Consider the following 17,294-nt stretch of genomic DNA (forward strand, 5'->3'; position numbering starts at 1 on the left):
AGGAGGGAGCACTCTTCAAGTCTTCAAAATCATTTCCCTCCTCGCCAGGTGGGATGGGCAGTCATTTGAGCATGTGACAGGTATCCAAACTCTGGGAAGGTCTTTCTCACACAGCCTGTGTGGGGCTCCACTGGAGAAGGGCATTATGTCAATAAAAACAGTAAAACCATGGTGTCCTGGGGCTTTGTTCAGCCTGGTCCCATGGAATACAGCCCTGCCTCGGCTATTTCCTTGTGCCAGGGCAGTCTCCTGGGACTCTGCACAAGCCGCACAGCTTTCTCTCTCAGAGGAGTGACAGATGGCTTCAGAGAATTCCCGCCCCCAGGGGACAGAGGAGAAGGAAGAGAAAATTCTGCTTAAACTGTGAAAGTGGAAGGTGGCTCTTGCTGGGATCAGGATTAAATTGAGATGTTGCTCTGGATGTTATTTTTGGGTGACTATGTGAGCTAGCATTAATTTTTAATAGCAAGAAAAATGTGCATGTTCTAACCATCTCTAAATAGAGCTAGGAAGAATAACCCGAGACACTGGAAAGTAGCATTTTAAAATGTATTTTTGATGGATGTGTATAAGTTTGCAGTGTTCATCTAATATCTTCATATGGGTAGAAGTGAGCAGCACACTCTGGTGATTCACACTAATTAAGTGGGAGCCTTAAGTAAGATGCCTGAATTACTATTTATTTAAAAAGGATGGTTTTTATTATTTTTTAAGAGCTTTGAGTAACAAAGCTAACAAGGCGTTACGTAGGAGACATATTTATGGATTTATTCTTGAGTTAGCAGAAATAGCTCCAATTTAGAATTCTGCTATTGGGAGGGCAAGATCTGCAAATTGAAGGTGTGTTCTTACTGCAGGTGTGGGCATGTTGCAGGGTTTTGATTCACAGAAAAGAGACAGCACTAACTTGTTTGGTGTTAATTGTCCTGAGCTTCTGTGTCGGGCATTCAGTTACCCCTTACACACACACACACACACACACACACACACACACACACAACACACACGAGAGAGAGAGAGAGAGAGAGAGAGAGAGAGAGAGAGAGAGAGAGAGCACGTTAGTCCACAGGATATACTTTTATACCACAGCAATCATGACATGTTGGAGTAGAACACCTCTGCGGCCATCTGGTCAACCGAGGAGAATCTTAAAGGCCAGAGTAGTGAGGTGACTTATGGAGGAGTTCAATGAAGAGTAGAACAAGGGGAACTGGGGTATGACACTCTGGCTCCAAGACTAGTTCTCTTTTCCTGATACCTGTTAGACATTCATAGCCACATTGGGGAAGGGGAAAAGAAACAGTTGAGCAAGACAGAGGGGGTAGAGCGAGATTTGGATTTGGAGCGAGACACCATTGGTCCCCAGCTAACACAGTAGTAACAGCAATTGTCACTTACCCGGTACTGCTCCATGCTGGTTTTTCTAAACACTTGACATGAGTTGACTCATCTGATCTTCAGGATGGTTCCTGAGGTAGGGACTGCGATTCAGCACCATTACTCCATGTGAGGAAACTGAGGCAAGGAGTAAGAGTGACTGTGACCAAACTCAAATCTACGTGTTTGGACTTCAGAGGCACTCCAGGAGGAGAAGGAGGAGGAGAAGGAGGAGGAGGAGGAGGAACCCTAACCCTAACCCAAACCCTAAACCCTAACCCTAACCCTAAACAATAACCCTAACCCTAACCCAACCCTAATGCTAACCCTAACACTAACCCTAACCCCTAACCCTAAAGCTAACCCTAACCCTAACCCTAACGCTCTTACCCTAACCCTAACCCTGAGAACCCTAACCCTAACCCTGAACCCTGAACATTGAACCATAAACCTAACCCTAACCCTAACCTTAACCCTAACCCTAACCCCTGAGGAGGAACCCTAAACCTAACACTAACACTAACACTAACCCCAACCACAACCACAACCCTAACCCCTAACCCTAACCCTGAGGAGGAGGAGCAACCCTAACCCTAACCCTAAACCCTAACCCTAAACCCTAACCCTAACCCCTAACCCTAACCCAAACCCTAACCCTAACAATATCAAGCAAAAAACACATACTAAAATCCAGAGAAGTCTAGAGCGTAGGTAAATGGTATGTTACAAAGATCCAAAGGGTGTCCTATCCTAAAGAACCTGAATCTAATACTTAATATGTTCTAAGATATTATATATATACTAAGTTGTAGCTATAACTGCTAATCTTCAATCCCATCAAAGACCTGAGAAGAAATATAATGGTACCTGAGAAATGGTATATGGATGCAAGCAACTTTCGGGAATCTTGCAAGAGTAGACCGAGAGAGCTGGCAGCCTGGACAGTCACTGGTGGTGGTAGTGCACACTGGTAGGATTTGCTGAAGGAGGTGGAGGCAGGAGGATCACGAGCTCGAGGCTAGCCCGGCTAGCTCAGTCAGTAGAGCATGAGACTCTTAATCTCAGGGTCATGGGTTTGTGCCCACGTTGGGCGCCAGATGTTGTTGAAATTATTAAGGCCACTCCATGTAGTTAAAAGGAGATTTATTTAATGGCGTAACTTACAAATGAAGTAATAGGTAGGTTGAGGGCTCTGGGAAAGACGCAGCAGTACTTCGGCGATGTTCTCTGGAGAACTCTCCTCCGTCCACCTCTAGTGTCCGGGCTCCCAGCAGCAAGAGAGCGCAGCATGTCCCAATCTCAGGTCTTCAGGCCCTCCCTTGGTCCCGCCTTGTGGGTGTGATAGTTACCAAAATCTCAATGGGGGTAGGAACTTCCAGACCAAAGCTGGAATGGCTACCCACTACACTTTTGGGTGAGCATGGCTGAAGTAAAGATGAAATCAGGATGATCCATTCACACCTTACTGCTATAATGACATGTTCATGGGGCTGAATAGATGGTTCAACACTTGAGAACACTGGCTGCTCATTTACAGGGCCTGACTTTGACTCCCAGCACACAAAGAACAGCTTACAACTGCCTGTATCTACAGGCACTGGGGATCACACTCTCTTAGGACCTTCACTGGTAGCTGACATGCACTTGATATACATACTGGCAAAACATATACCTAAATTAAATTTCATTCCTTTTGAAAACCCTTTTTAAAATATGGAATCACACACACACACACACACACACACACACCACACACATATATATACACATATATATATATATTTCACCATTTGTATATCTGATACTCTAGGAGGCCAGAAGAATGCATCATTCCTCCTGGACCTAGAAATACAAGTAGTTCTGAGTCATCTGATGTGGGTACTAGGAACCAAACTTGAGTATCCAAGAGGAGCATGAGTATTCAGTAAACTCTCCAGATCCAAAATATGACATTAAAATGTAGATGAAGATACCAGATTACTCCTTCTGTCTCCTATCACTTGAAGGTGATGAAAGTCCCCTCTAGATGGTTGTAAAAGGATTCAATGGCTTTCTATCCCTCTGTGAATGGACATTACTTTGTTTTTCAAAGTGACCCTTAAACTATTGTTTCTGACCCTCTAGCTACTGATATTTCTTCCAAACAGAGAGGCCCCATGCTCTAGAGCTCTTGTTGAAAATGGAGATGATCTCCTCCTATGGCTCTGCAAACTCATATCTGGTTGTAGTTGGAGGCAAACAGCCCCACTGATGCCCACAAATAAAACAATGTAGATGAATAACTTAACATTTATTTTCTACTACATGGTTTATGGGACAAGATGTAGAATCTGCCCTATCTACCTGCCAAACACCATACACACCTGAAATATCTCAGAAACTTCTTTTCTCCCCTGGAACTAAACTTCCCTGAATCAGGTCAACCTTATATCAGAAATTTAAAAACATTCTAATCACATATTTCTGAAAGATGATCCCATCACTTCCTTTCTACCAGTTTCTAAACTGTTTGTAACATTTATAAGACAAACATGAAGTGGAAAGAAATGTTCAGAACTTCTAGAAATGAGACCTTCAATTTTCCAATCTGTCTTCCCATTGCATACCAAAATAAATGCCTGTGTGTGCACACTGGACACATATATTACAAGCATTATGCTCTTCCATAGCCAGGATGACAAAGTCCCCTCCTCCCTAGGAAATTCACATCTGGGGAGGCTCAGGAGAAAAGGGTCACTGCCCAGGTCACTAAATGGACCAAGAGAACCACAGTATGGCTCATGGTACATCCCAGTCCCAGCAGAAATGACAGCTCAGCAAAAGTGCTCCTTCTGGTCTGGGGTCAGTGGTCCCCACATTCACCATGACATGGCTTTGTGGTCTCCTTCACAGCTCCCTACAGCAGAACCAGAGGAGATTCTAGAAAGAACCTGCAAGCTCCATCTTACTGCTAATCCTCATTGCTAAGCCTTTCCAGAATTCTACATTAGGTAACCTCACCTGGCTGGGCCTCAGAACATTAGCAGCTCCCCTACTGGATGATCAAATGACACAGCAAGCACAGGCCTTCCCAGCTCTGCCCTTCCATGCTAGGGGCAGACAAGGCCCTAATCTGGGTAATTTTTATTTTAGTAGAAATTATTCCAGTCTCCCAGAGCACTTTCTGTTCCTCTTCCAAGGAACAGGGTCTTTGGGTGAACATCCCATTACACACTTAATGTCCAGTGCAGCCAACCTGTTGCCTCACAGCTGGGAAGTCCTGCAGCCAAACATAGGTCACATCAAACAGTAACTGTTGTTAAAGCAAAAAGAGGCCATGGATTAGAAAACAATGAGGGATCAAGAAAGGGCTTGCAGGCAGGAAAGAGACTGTGGATACTACATAGCTATAATCTCAAAGAATTATTTTGAAAACTTGAAACAGGGTTTATGGCCATGTGCCCCAAAGACTAGAGATTTGTATGAGAGCACACCAAGGATTACTCAAACCTTTTCTCTCAGGCTGGACATCTTAAACCAGAAAAATCACTGTCTGGCTAGGCAGGACTACAATCTTCAATGTTGGTTGAACTAGCGTAACTGCAGTAATTTGGTTTCACAATAAGGTCAGTCCTTTATCCAGATTTTTTATTGTCCTGGTCTGTGGTTCCCAACACATGACCAGTCAGGACATTTATGGATCACCTAAAATTGATTACCTGACTCTACATTGCTAATCTCAATTGCTGTCAAATCAAGAAAGCCGTCACCTGTGGGGGACCTACTCCCACTTTTACCCCCAGGTTACTCTTGAGCAGAGAGAAGTGGGAAGTATTTAGATAGAAATATAGAAGGGAGAAAGACAGATAAAAACATAGAATAGCCTTGGGTGGGCCTGGGTCAAAACCCACCAGCCCCTTCTGTCTCTGCTAAAGGACTATTTATAGAAATGCAAAGGGGTAGAGCAAAAGACCTCCTCCTAGCACAGCCAAATGCAGACCCTTCCAAACACCTAGTAAAGCCATGCCCCTAATGCAGCCCTGCTGTGTAAAGCAAGCTCAGATCTTACTAGGAAACCTCTGGGGACTCCCACACTCACCTTCCTGCCTGCCTCTCCCTGTCTGCACTGTCACTGCACCAGCTTCAAAGTTGGTCAGTGAACTCAGTCCTTGCACAGGTCCCTCTTCATTTGTAAGTGCCCAATAAAAGCCAGAAATATTGGAGGACACTCATAAACTGATCTAATTTTCCTTCTCACTCACTAGTCAAGGACCAGCAGTAAAGCATTCTTTCATCCTCCTTTCTGCCCCTCCATTTCTGCACTGTCACACTACACCAAATTCAGAGTTGTTCAATGAACTCAATTTTTGCAAAGGTCCTTCTTATTTGTCCCCAATAAAAGCCAGAAAGGTTGGAGGACACTCATTAACTTGTCAAGGACCAGCCTGGAAGGAATTGCGGGACTGTCTTCCCAGCACTGGGCAGCAGAGGTAGGATTAGGCATTCAAAGCAATTCTCAATTACATATCACGAGGCAACCTAAGCTACAGGAAACACCACACAGATATAAATAATCAACAACATTTGAGAAAAAAAAGCAATGATAGTATCAATGACTGAGAAACATTAGAGAACAGAAACAGCTAGAAATGAATTTAAAGAAAACGAAATTTTAAAAAATGATACCCATAATTGACTTTATAAAATGATAAAAATAATTTATTCTTAAGATAAAAAACTTAACTATATGGACATTGGAAAAGACTAGGCCCTACCATAGTAGAGAGAATGCCATTAGTAAGAGACAGATTGACCTTTCCCATAAGCACATGTTGGCTGCTAAGATCAATAACCAGACACAGAGGAAAAGTAACAGTCAAATGTCCTGTTTCTTTCTCAATCCTCTGTGCTGACTTAACTGTGTCAAGCAGGATTGAACATATCTGCATTGGAGAGCTCCCTAATTGGAAATTCAATATTCTTTGACTCAAGTTGACAATCACAAACTATACCCCACCAATGTGGTTTGTGTTCATTCACATGCCATTGATTAAAAGATGCTGAGTAATTATAAAACCACTTCTTCTCCCACAATGAGGTCCACAATTTCATAATGGTGACTCAAGCAGCTGATAGCCTGCCCTGTTTCCTCCTGCAGTGTACAAAATAAACTATTCCTCCTATTCTGGTCTGAAGGCAGAAGCCATGCTCCACATGCAAAGCCTTTTTCTGTGACTGCAATGAATAGTCAGCTACAAGACTCAAATTGATAATTTTAAAACTCTGAGGTGGCACAGTAATTTAATTTAAGAATGTTGAAGGTGTAAGATTGAGGACAGCAAGGTCATTGCCCTGGAGAGCAACAGGCTGGAATCAAAGCCACCTGAGTCAACACAGGACTTATTTAACATATCTGCATTGGAGAATTCCCTAATTGGAAATTCAATATTCTTTGGCTCAAGTTAACAATCACAAACTATTGAGAGCTTATTTCAGAAACATTTTTCTAAAAGGCTGGAAATGCAGCTGTTCTAGAATTAATATGCCTTCCCAGGGAGAAATCACTCTTCACACTTACAAGATTAATATAAAATCACTTTAATGATACTATGCATGGCTAATACCCAAAGAGAAGACAACCTAGACAGATTTTTGCATTCCATATATGCTGCCATTCTTAACTTTCTTTTAGGTTCATGCTCAAGGTTATACTTTGAACAGTTTAAATAGAGACAGCTAACTTGTAGGTCTAGCCACTTAGGCAGATGGGTGAGTTACACAGCAAAGAAACTCCCAGAATTATTTCTTAAGTACACCAGTGACCTGATACAACAGGTCATTCTTCAGTGACAGTGTCCTGAGGTGGAAGTGCCAGGGGATGAGAAAGATGGGAAAAGTAGAAAGTAGAAAATACAAAAGCTCATTTGGAGAGGTCTTGCATAAGCATGTCTCATGCCAATTAAGCTTCTTAAGAAGAATAGCATCCTATATTCTACATTCAGGGGGGAAATGGAAGGGAATGGAAGACTTCAATGAAGTCAACAGAAACTGCCATACAAAGGGACAAAATCAGGAGGAGGCTAATCAAACAATGATGCACAAGAGGATCACTGGATATCTCAAGAACATTACTGACTAAACCCACAGTGGCCTTGGGACTCATAACCTTAGCTCCATATGGTGGAAGGAGATGGGTTTTCTGGATCTGAAGCAAATATTTTTCAAATATTTGTCACCTGGTGTCACATTGCCCATCTCTCTGAACTATTATTTTCTCAGGAAAAAAATTGGAACTTTATGACATGACATGCCTTAAGGTTGGGGCTCCATGAAATTAACTCTCAATGTATTATACACATAAAGGTTAAATGCAAAGTGCTACACATCTAGAAGATACTGGAGAAACTAGGTCTCTCTGAATTTGGCAACCTGCTTTCCATGGATGCACCAAAAGCATGTTGAAGTTGACTGCTAAGATGTTTCTACACACAGCTCCCTGCTCCTAAAGCTGTGCACAGATGCAGCCCACAGATCAAAGTTATTTAGAAACCTGCCCTTGAGTACAGGGAGTTGAAAAGACTACATGGGACCTCTCAGGATAGGGAATCTGGCTGCAGGTTCCCACCAAGATCTAGGAAGGACCCACAACACTGGCTCCCACAACTCACCATTTGCTCCTCACTATTTGGGAACAGCAGTTCCTCACTCACCATGTCCTGATTTCCCAGCTCACCCAAGGTCTCTGCTCAGCTCCCTACAGCAGCAATTGCAGCATAGCACACAAAATTACTGGCACCAGCTCCTCTTTAAAGCCACACCTTATGACTGGCATCCGGAAGGGCCCTGCAACACTTCTGACTGGCAGGTTGCCTGGAGGGCCTGATTGGCTAGTAAGGCCTGAGTGACAAGAGCACCTCCCATAGTGTTACAATGTGCTTAAGAACATACCACAATGATTCCTGACCCAACTTTGCACCCCAAACAAAGACCTTTTCTAGATCAACAGAGATTTGCATTTTAATAGCACTTGCCCCTGGCTCCAATAGCAGAACATGCTATCTTCCTGCCCCCCCATAGGCACTTCCCCTTCTTCCTCCCGGACACAATGTGGCTAGCTAGCTTGTACAGATCACTATTCAATGTGTGGAGTTATTGTGCCCAGATCGTAACCCCCAGAGAGACCACCAAGGACGAGCATACCAGAATGCAAAAGCAAGGTTTATCTGTTACAAGTCATGACAGGGAACTCAACTCAAGCCATCTCAAGTGAGGCAGGGAAGAGTTACTCTTTCTTGGGGAAGTTAGTTTTTATAAGCAAAACTCATAAAATTTCTTAGAGGGGAGGGGGTTAGTATGGGTCCATCCTTGATTGGTCCAGTTTTCCCCAGGCCTGGACTTTATCTTATTCTAGCTTAACTGTTTGCCCTGTCAGGAGTTTTACAACTCCTCTCCGGGGTCTGGTCATGTTATCTCCGGAGAGGGGCATTTTGTGGCTAATTGGTTACCATCAGACATTCTGACTTTGTTCTTTTGAGTTCCTGGGGCTGGTGCCATCATTTCTGGTGACTTGAAACTGGCCTGGGTCTATCTATATTGAGATATCTTTGTCTAAGGCCCCCTTTTTGAGACAATAGAGTGAGGGTCTTGTTGTGCCTAGATCACATCCCCAAAGCCGCCACTGGAGACTTTAGGTACAGAATGCAAAAGTAAGGTGTATTCTAAGTTTACAAGTCTCCAGGGAGGCTTTTCAAATCTCTCACTCACAGCAGGGAGGTTGGAAGGAGTGCTCCCCTTTCTTTGTGAGGCTAGTTCCTAAAGGCACAGACCTATAGTAGTGAGGTTAATATTCTGGGCACTCTTCCACCTGTGTGACAGAGAATCATAGAGCCTTTGTCCAGTGACTGATGGAGGCAGATGCAGAGATCCACAGCCAGGCACCAGGCTGAGCTCTGGGAATACAATCAATGAGAGAGGAGAAATTCTGCAGGTGGGGGGTGTCAAAATCATGATGGGAAGACATGCAGAGATGACTGGCCACACTAGTGGAAGCCCATGAACTGTAGGCTAGTGGCTGTGGAGGCCCCATGGGATTGGACTAGGCCCTCTGAATACAGATGACAGTTGTTTAGCTTGAACTGTTTGGGGGGCACCCAGGCAGGGGGATCAGGGTCCACCCCTGGTGCACAGGCAGGCTTTCGGGAGTCTGGTGCCTATGGTGTGATGCCTTGGTGCAGTGGGAAGGGGCTTGGACCTGCCTAGGCTCAGTGTGCCAGGCTCTGTTGACATGGAAGACCTTGATTTGGGGGATGTGGGGTGGCTTGGGGGGGCTGGGTGGTGGGAGGAAGTGGGATCTGTGGGTAGTGTGTAGAGTGAGTAGAAAATTTCTTAATAAAGAAAAATGAAAAAAGAAATATCTGTGTTGTGCAAGGCTGTAACCTCATCTTGATCACCATATGAAACTGGACAAAAGTAGACCTGACAGAGTTATCTTTTTATCTCCATATTATCTGTCATGGCCTAAAACCCATAGTCACATTATACAAACACACAACAGATTTTTAAAAAATAAATCTCATGGCATTATATTATATAGCATCTCTGGATAATTCCCTTAGAAGGTAATACTTCAAGATATGTGAAATGGATAACTGATGAGGACATGAAAATGCATGGAACTTCAAATAATATATACATATCCATAGTACATCAGTTATATTGTGAAATATACAATTGATTGCTGATTATGCTACTTCATTACATTTCTTCTAGGTAGATGAAAATGTTTCTTTGGATGCACACATGAGGTATTTAATGTTTCTTATATTCTCTTCTATTAAGCATTTTAACATTAACATTCTTAATATGTGTTGACAAAACACCAAACATTGGGAGCACATCATACACCCTTAGACTTGTACTCAGGAGACTGACACATGAGGATCAAGAGTTCAAATGTACTTTTGACTAATTACTAACAAACAAGCTGGATAACAAACAACATTTCAAGGAAATTTATGAAAAATAAAACCAGGAACCAAAACCCAGCACCCCTTTACAGACACACTAACTTGAAAAGTATGATCACACACTGCCTAATATTTAAATACAAATTTAGATGATGGCCATCCCATTCTATACATCGAAGCAAAAAAATACCTCTCACTAAGTGAAAGCAAAATAGAAGATGAACAAAAGCCACAGAAAGAATAAAAGGACCAAAAAATAAACTTCACTAAATGGGTTTGCCACACATACAGCATACTTTAATATCTACCTCAAATGTTGCAAATAGAAGCCACAATGTGATCTTCATAATAGTCTTTTTGTTTGTTTGTTTGTTTTTTGAGACAGGGTTTCTCCATGTAGTTTTGGTGCTTGTCCTGGAGCTCTCTCTGTAGACCAGGCTGGCCTCAAACTCACAGAGATCCGCCTGTCTCTGCCCCGAGTGCTGGGATTAAAGGCATGCGCCACCACTACTTGGCTTCATAATAGTCTTTAGTGAACTATGGGAGCCCACAGAGGTTTCCTAGTGAGATCTGAGCTTGCTTTACCCAGAAGGGCTGCAGAAGAGGATGATTGGACCACGGGCCTGGGGCCATGTGTCTGAAAGGGTCTGCACTTGGCTGTATTTAGCAAGGGGAAGGTCTTTTGCCTTGTCCCTTGGCATTGTTATAAAAATCCTTTTGAATAAAGTTCTGGGCTGGTGGATAGGGATCCTGGCCCTCCCGAGGCTGTCCTGTGTTTCTTTTTCTCTCCCCTCCATCCTTCTATCTAATCCCTTATCCCTCACTCCTCAAGAGTAGCCTGGGGTAAAAGGTTGAGGCAGGTACCCCACAATGAACTTGGTTAATAATTTACTTACTTCAAGGCTAAAATGAAAAGGAGATGAAACACATTTTTTTCTTGAAACTGAAGACAACTGTGATGTTTAAAGTCCTTACCAAATCATTTACCTGAATAGGGTTTTCTCTTGTATGAGTTCCTCCCTATTTCTTAATATCAATATATATATATATAGCTTTAGAATATTTACAGGACTAGAGACATGGCTGAGCCCTTAATATAAGTTTATTCCCAGGACCAAGGTCAGGTTTTTGATGACTTCTAGTAATTTTTGCTACAAAAATCTCCAAGGGTCTAACCTATTTGGCAACCAGAATGCACATGCACACACCCACACAAAGACACACTGACATTTCATAATTAAAATTAAAACAAATCTTTAAACTAATTTTCACTCATGAATGTTTTTCTCTTATAATTCCTGTAACACAGGTGTTGAGGCATCTAAAGGTTTACAGGGTTTTTCTCCATTATGAATTGTTTCATGTAATAGAAAGCAAGCATGTAGGCTTGAAGTCAGAGAATCAATCATTCCCAGTCTGTGATATCATGTTTGAAGATTTAGAAAATGCTGCCCTGCTGGAAGAAATACTTCACTGGTGGTTGGCCTGAGTTTATATCTGCACACCATTTCCAATTTACACTTTCTGCTTCATGCTGCAGGTTAAGGATATGAATTTTTAGCTTTCTACTTTAGCTGCCATGTCTGACACTTGTTTCCATGCCATTTTCATGCTGATCCTGTATTGGTCAGGAATCCAGGGACAACTTAAACACTTTTGTAAGCAAATATAGAAATAATGTTATATTACAGCAGCAGAAAAGGCACTAATACACATGCAGGAAGTTTTACACCTGGATTCATTATCTCATGTAATTGAGAAGTATGAAATCTAAAAGTTACTTTATCATTTAAATTCATAGGCCTTGTGTCCATGTGAGCTTGCAGATGTAAACAAAATAAAGAGGGGGCATCATATTGCTTGAACCAATTGTTAACACTTCTCAGATTGTTTTCTCCAGAATAATTTTGTGTAATGTAAGTGGGTTGGCTAAAAATATTACTAAATGCTTTATATTCAGATTCCCTTCAGCATGAGTTTTTTCAGATCCTCAAAATCTAATGCTATATTCAAAGGCTTTAACAGACTAATTACACACTAAAAGTTACTCATGTAGGGTTTCTCTCCAGTATGTGTTCTTTTATGCACTTGAAGATCACTTTGTTGTCCAAAGGCTTTACCACATTGATTACACTCATAGGGTTTCTCTCCAGTATGTGTTCTTTTATGTATTTTGAGATAACTGTGATATGCAAATGCTTTACCACATTGATTACACTCATAGGGTTTCTCTCCAGTATGTATTTTTTCATGCATTTGAAGATGACCTTGTTGTGCAAAGACTTTACCACATTGATTACATTCATAGGGTTTCTCTTCAGTATGTATTCTTTTATGCATTTGAAGATTACTTTGTTGCCCAAAGGCTTTACCACATTGATTACATTCATAGGGTTTCACTCCCGTATGTGTTCTTTTATGTAGTTGGAGACAACTGTGTTGTGCAAAGGCTTTACCACATTGATTACATTCATAAGGTTTCTCTCCAGTATGTGTTCTTTCATGCATTTGAAGAAGACTATGATATGCAAATGCTTTACCACATTGATTACATTCATAGGGTTTCACTCCCGTATGTGTTTTTTTATGTATTTGGAGACTACTGTGACATACAAAGGCTTTACCACATTTATTACATTCATAGGGTTTTTCTCCAGTATGTGTTCTTTTATGTATTTTGAGATAACTATGATATGCAAAGGCTTTACCACACTGATTACATTCGTAGGGTTTCTCTCCAGTATGTATTCTTTTATGTATTTTGAGATAACTGTGACATCCAAAGGCTTTACCACATTGATTACATTCATAGGGTTTCTCTCCAGTATGTGTTCTTTCATGCATTTGAAGATGACCTTGTTGTGCAAAGACTTTACCACATTGATTACATTCATAGGGTTTCTCTTCAGTATGTATTCTTTTATGCACTTGAAGATCACTTTGTTGTCCAAAGGATTTACCACATTGATTACATTCATAGGGTTTCTCTCCAGTATGTGTTCTTTTATGCCATTGAAGAGAATTGTGATGAGCAAAGGCTTTATCACACTGATTACATTGGTAGGGTTTCTCTCCAGTATGTGTTCTTTTATGTATTTTGAGATAACTGTGATGAGCAAAGCCTTTACCACATTGATTACATTCATAGGGTTTCTCTCCAGTATGTGTTCTTTTATGTATTTTGAGATAACTATGACATCCAAAGGCTTTATCACATTGATTACATCCATAGAGTTTCTCTCCAGTATGTATTCTTTCATGTCTTTGAAGATGACCTTGTTGTGCAAAGGCTTTACCACATTGATTACGTTCATAGGGTTTCTCTCCAGTATGTATTCTTTTATGCCATTTAAGAGAATTGTGATGAGCAAAGGCTTTATCACACTGATTACATTCATAGGGTTTCTCTCCAGTATGTGTTCTTTTATGTATTTGGAGACTACTATGATGTGCAAAGGCTTTACCACATTGATTACATTGATAGGGTTTCTCTCCAGTATGTGTTCTTTTATGTATTTTGAGATAACTGTAACATGCAAAGGCTTTATCACATTGATTACATTCATAGGGTTTCACTCCCATATGTGTTCTTTCATGCCTTTGAAGATGACTATAACGTGCAAAGGCTTTACCACATTGATTACATTCATAGGGTTTCTCTCCAGTATGTGTTCTTTCATGCATTTGAAGAAGACTATGATATGCAAATGCTTTACCACATTGAATACATTCATAGGGTTTCTCTCCAGTATGTGTATGTTTATGTATTCGGAGTCTATTATGACATGTTAAGGCTTCACCATATTGAATACCTGCATAGGGCTTCTTTCCAATATGAATTTCATGCCTTTGAAGAAGACTATGATATGAAAATGCTTTAACACATTCAGTATATTCAGAAGTTTGCTCTCCTGTATGACTTCTTTCATGCCTGCAAGGATAATTGGCACATTTAAAAGCTGTAACACATTTGTTACACTGTTGAATCTTTATATCTGTATGAGTTAACTTTACAATTTGGTCTAAATGTAAAGAGGAATCAGATCTTAAGGTTTTATCACTTTGCTTACACTCATGTTGTTTCCTTTCATTAAAGATTATTTTGCATATTTGAAAATGCCTATGATGGTAAGAGCTATAATGACCTGGCTCACATTTATGGCATTTTTAATGAGATTTTTCACATATTTGAAGACAACTGGTAGAATTCAGACCTTTACCCCACTTATTCCATTGACAAATTTCCTATACTGTGAGTCATACTACATTTGCAAAGTGAACCAGGACAAACAGAATTATTTATATAATACTAGTACTCATAGGGCTTTTCTTCAGTGTGTTTGTTGATGTATTTCCATTGAAGCTGGAAAAGCAATTACTTGTAAACATGAATTACATTCAACAAGTCTACTCAACATGAGTACTACTACATAATGTTCTGAGATGGAGAGAGGTACATAGCTTCTTTCTATATCACTATGTGTGGTGATATTTTATTTGTGCTGAAATGTGATGATATTTTATTTGTGTTTTAATAAATAAAGCTTGCCTGGAGATCAGAGGAATAGGAACAGCCATTATAAGTAAACAAAGGAGTCAGGCAATGGTAACACATGCTTTTAATCCTATTACTTGGCAGGCAGGGATCTGTCTGGATCTCTGTGAGTTCAAGGCCACACTGAAAACAGAGCCAGGTATGGTGGCAAACACCTTCAATTCCAACACTAGTTAACCATGGATGTCTGTACAGAAAAACAGGAAGTGACAGAGCTAGGCAGGAAGAGGAAGTAATGTAGCTGGACAGAGAAAGCAAATCAGATGGCAGAACAGCAAGGCATATAGGCATGGGTAGACAGGAAGTAACTTGCATTTGGAAGCTGCAGAGTTGGTGAGGTAAGGTTAGCTGTGGCTTTCCCTATTTCCCTGATCTCTCTCAGGCTTTCACCCCTGTATCTGGCTCCATGTTTTTTATTTAATAAGACCATTTAGAAATGTGTCTACACCTATGCTTATATGACTTGTATCCAGAGTAACATATGATGTACCTATTAAAGGAAGAATAACAAATAAAAGGTTTCTACATTGCATTCACACAGTTTGACTTTCTGTTTCTGGTATAGGGATTAAGGTTTCTTCACAACAACTCTCACTTAACTCTTGACTCTAACTGCCCATCTCACTAAACTTAGCAATGATAGAACCACTATGAATAACACTGGTTTTACTATGGACTATTTGTTTATTAGAAGGTTTTAGACATACACTTATCACATAGTCAACATGTATACCTTTTGTAATATGAGTGGTATGAAACTAAATGGATTGGCAGTTCTACAGCACAGCTAGCTCTGATGGAGCTATGATTCAAATGGTGATATATGTTAAGGCATTGATTCCTTGTCTTCCTTCTTAAAAGAATGACTTGCAAACACAATTCACTTACCTGTCATCGAGGTATATGGGTTTGTGAGCATTTAAGAATCATCAATGCAAATTTAAGCTGCTACTGGTACTTTTCTTTAAAACTTCTAGATACATTAAAATATCTCCAGAGGCGCATTTGTATCAGCTTGCACATGAAAATTACCTTCCATATCTTTGATAACTTTGACAGTGCTCTTCAACTTTATGATCTTCCCAATTGTAGCCTAAAATATAGCATGAGGAAATATATAAAGTAGTACTAGAACTTGTGCAAAATTTAAGTTACAATCTTCAGTGATCCTTAGAACCATGCATGATTTATTCACCCCATTCTTCCTCATTCTCAATCAACATTAGAGAAGCACACCAATAACCAAGAAACAGTTGTCCCCTTATTTTTAAATGTGACAAAAAATTTACAGCATTACCTATATCAGTGAGGTTCATATAGGTCTCCAGCATCACATCTCTGTAGAGATTCTTCTGAGAAGGATCCAGCAATGCCCACTCTTCCTGAGTGAAGTTGACATGCACATCATTATAGGTCACTGCATCCTAAAATATGCCAAACATAAATATGCCATATATATGTATACAACAAAACCATAATACTGATAATATTGTAAAAGTATACTTCTTTGACAAAATAGTCATAATTCCTCTGCTTCCCACCCTTATTTATGACATAGACATTATAATATAATCATCAAGTCATTTTAGAAGGAAACTGAATAGAATGTTTACCTCTATCATTTCTGAACACTTTGAGTGGGATATCACACTGCAAGAAAATTACCTATTAACAGACATAGAGAGACAAGCAAACATATCAACAGTATTGAGTACACATCAGAGAAATTGTATAAACAATTACTAACTACAAAAAAGATAAGCAAGCTTGGTATATTGGTTAATGTCTTTAATCTCAGCACTCAGAAGGCAGAGGCAGATATATCTGCTTCTGAGTTAAAAGCTAGCCAAGGCAATGCAATCAGTTCCTGGACATCAAGAAGTAAATATTAACAACTTATCCCCACTGCAAAAATCAACCAATCAATCAAACAAAAAAGAAGAAATACTGAAGTTCCTACAAAGAGTTATACATTCACTCCAGTTCTGTATTCATCTTCCAGGAATCGTAAGTGTTCCAGTTTAAACTGTAACTTTAATAAACCTTACTAAAAGGAATTGTGCATTAAAACACTTACAAATAGATAGATGAAAACATTAACAATATAAATTTTTATCACAAATAATCAACACAGGGGAGGAGAGATAGCTCAGAAGTTAGGAGTTCTTGCTGCTCTTGCATAAAGGTGGGCTAAATTGCCAGTACTTACATGGGGGGTCATAACTATTCCAAGCTCATGGGTTTCAAGACAATGTTTTGACTACTGTGAGGATCAGGCACATGGTTGGTACATATCCATGAATACAGGCAAAAGAATCATATTCATTAAAAAAATTAAAACAAACACAAGTAGGATGAATGTCACACACCTGTAATCTAATGACTCAGAAGGCCTAGGCAGTATTAATGTCATGAAT

At 40.3% G+C, this 17,294-nt stretch overlaps 1 protein-coding gene and 1 pseudogene across 3 annotated transcripts in view; both read right to left on the reverse strand.

Moving 5' to 3' along the window:
- Positions 1-12,490: 12,490 nt before the first annotated feature.
- LOC114685667 lies at positions 12,491-15,772 on the reverse strand (annotated as a pseudogene).
- A 133-nt stretch (positions 15,773-15,905) lies between these two features.
- Positions 15,906-17,294, reverse strand: part of LOC114685661 (zinc finger protein 431-like) — a 42,343-nt gene continuing 40,954 nt past the window's right edge. The window contains exons 3-5 of one of the 3 annotated variants that reach the window (XM_037209592.1): positions 16,491-16,542; positions 16,175-16,301; positions 15,906-15,970 (exon numbers count right to left, since the gene is read on the reverse strand). In XM_037209592.1, the coding sequence (XP_037065487.1) occupies positions 15,906-15,970; positions 16,175-16,301; positions 16,491-16,499 (201 nt within the window). In that variant the 5' untranslated portion in view covers positions 16,500-16,542. Of the gene's footprint in view, positions 15,971-16,173; positions 16,302-16,490; positions 16,543-17,294 lie in introns of those variants that run through there. The other 2 variants (XM_037209591.1, XM_037209590.1) reach the window with 2 other exon arrangements.

The sequence above is a fragment of the Peromyscus leucopus genome, chromosome 12 (assembly GCF_004664715.2).
Source record: "Peromyscus leucopus breed LL Stock chromosome 12, UCI_PerLeu_2.1, whole genome shotgun sequence".
NCBI lineage: Eukaryota > Metazoa > Chordata > Mammalia > Rodentia > Cricetidae > Peromyscus > Peromyscus leucopus.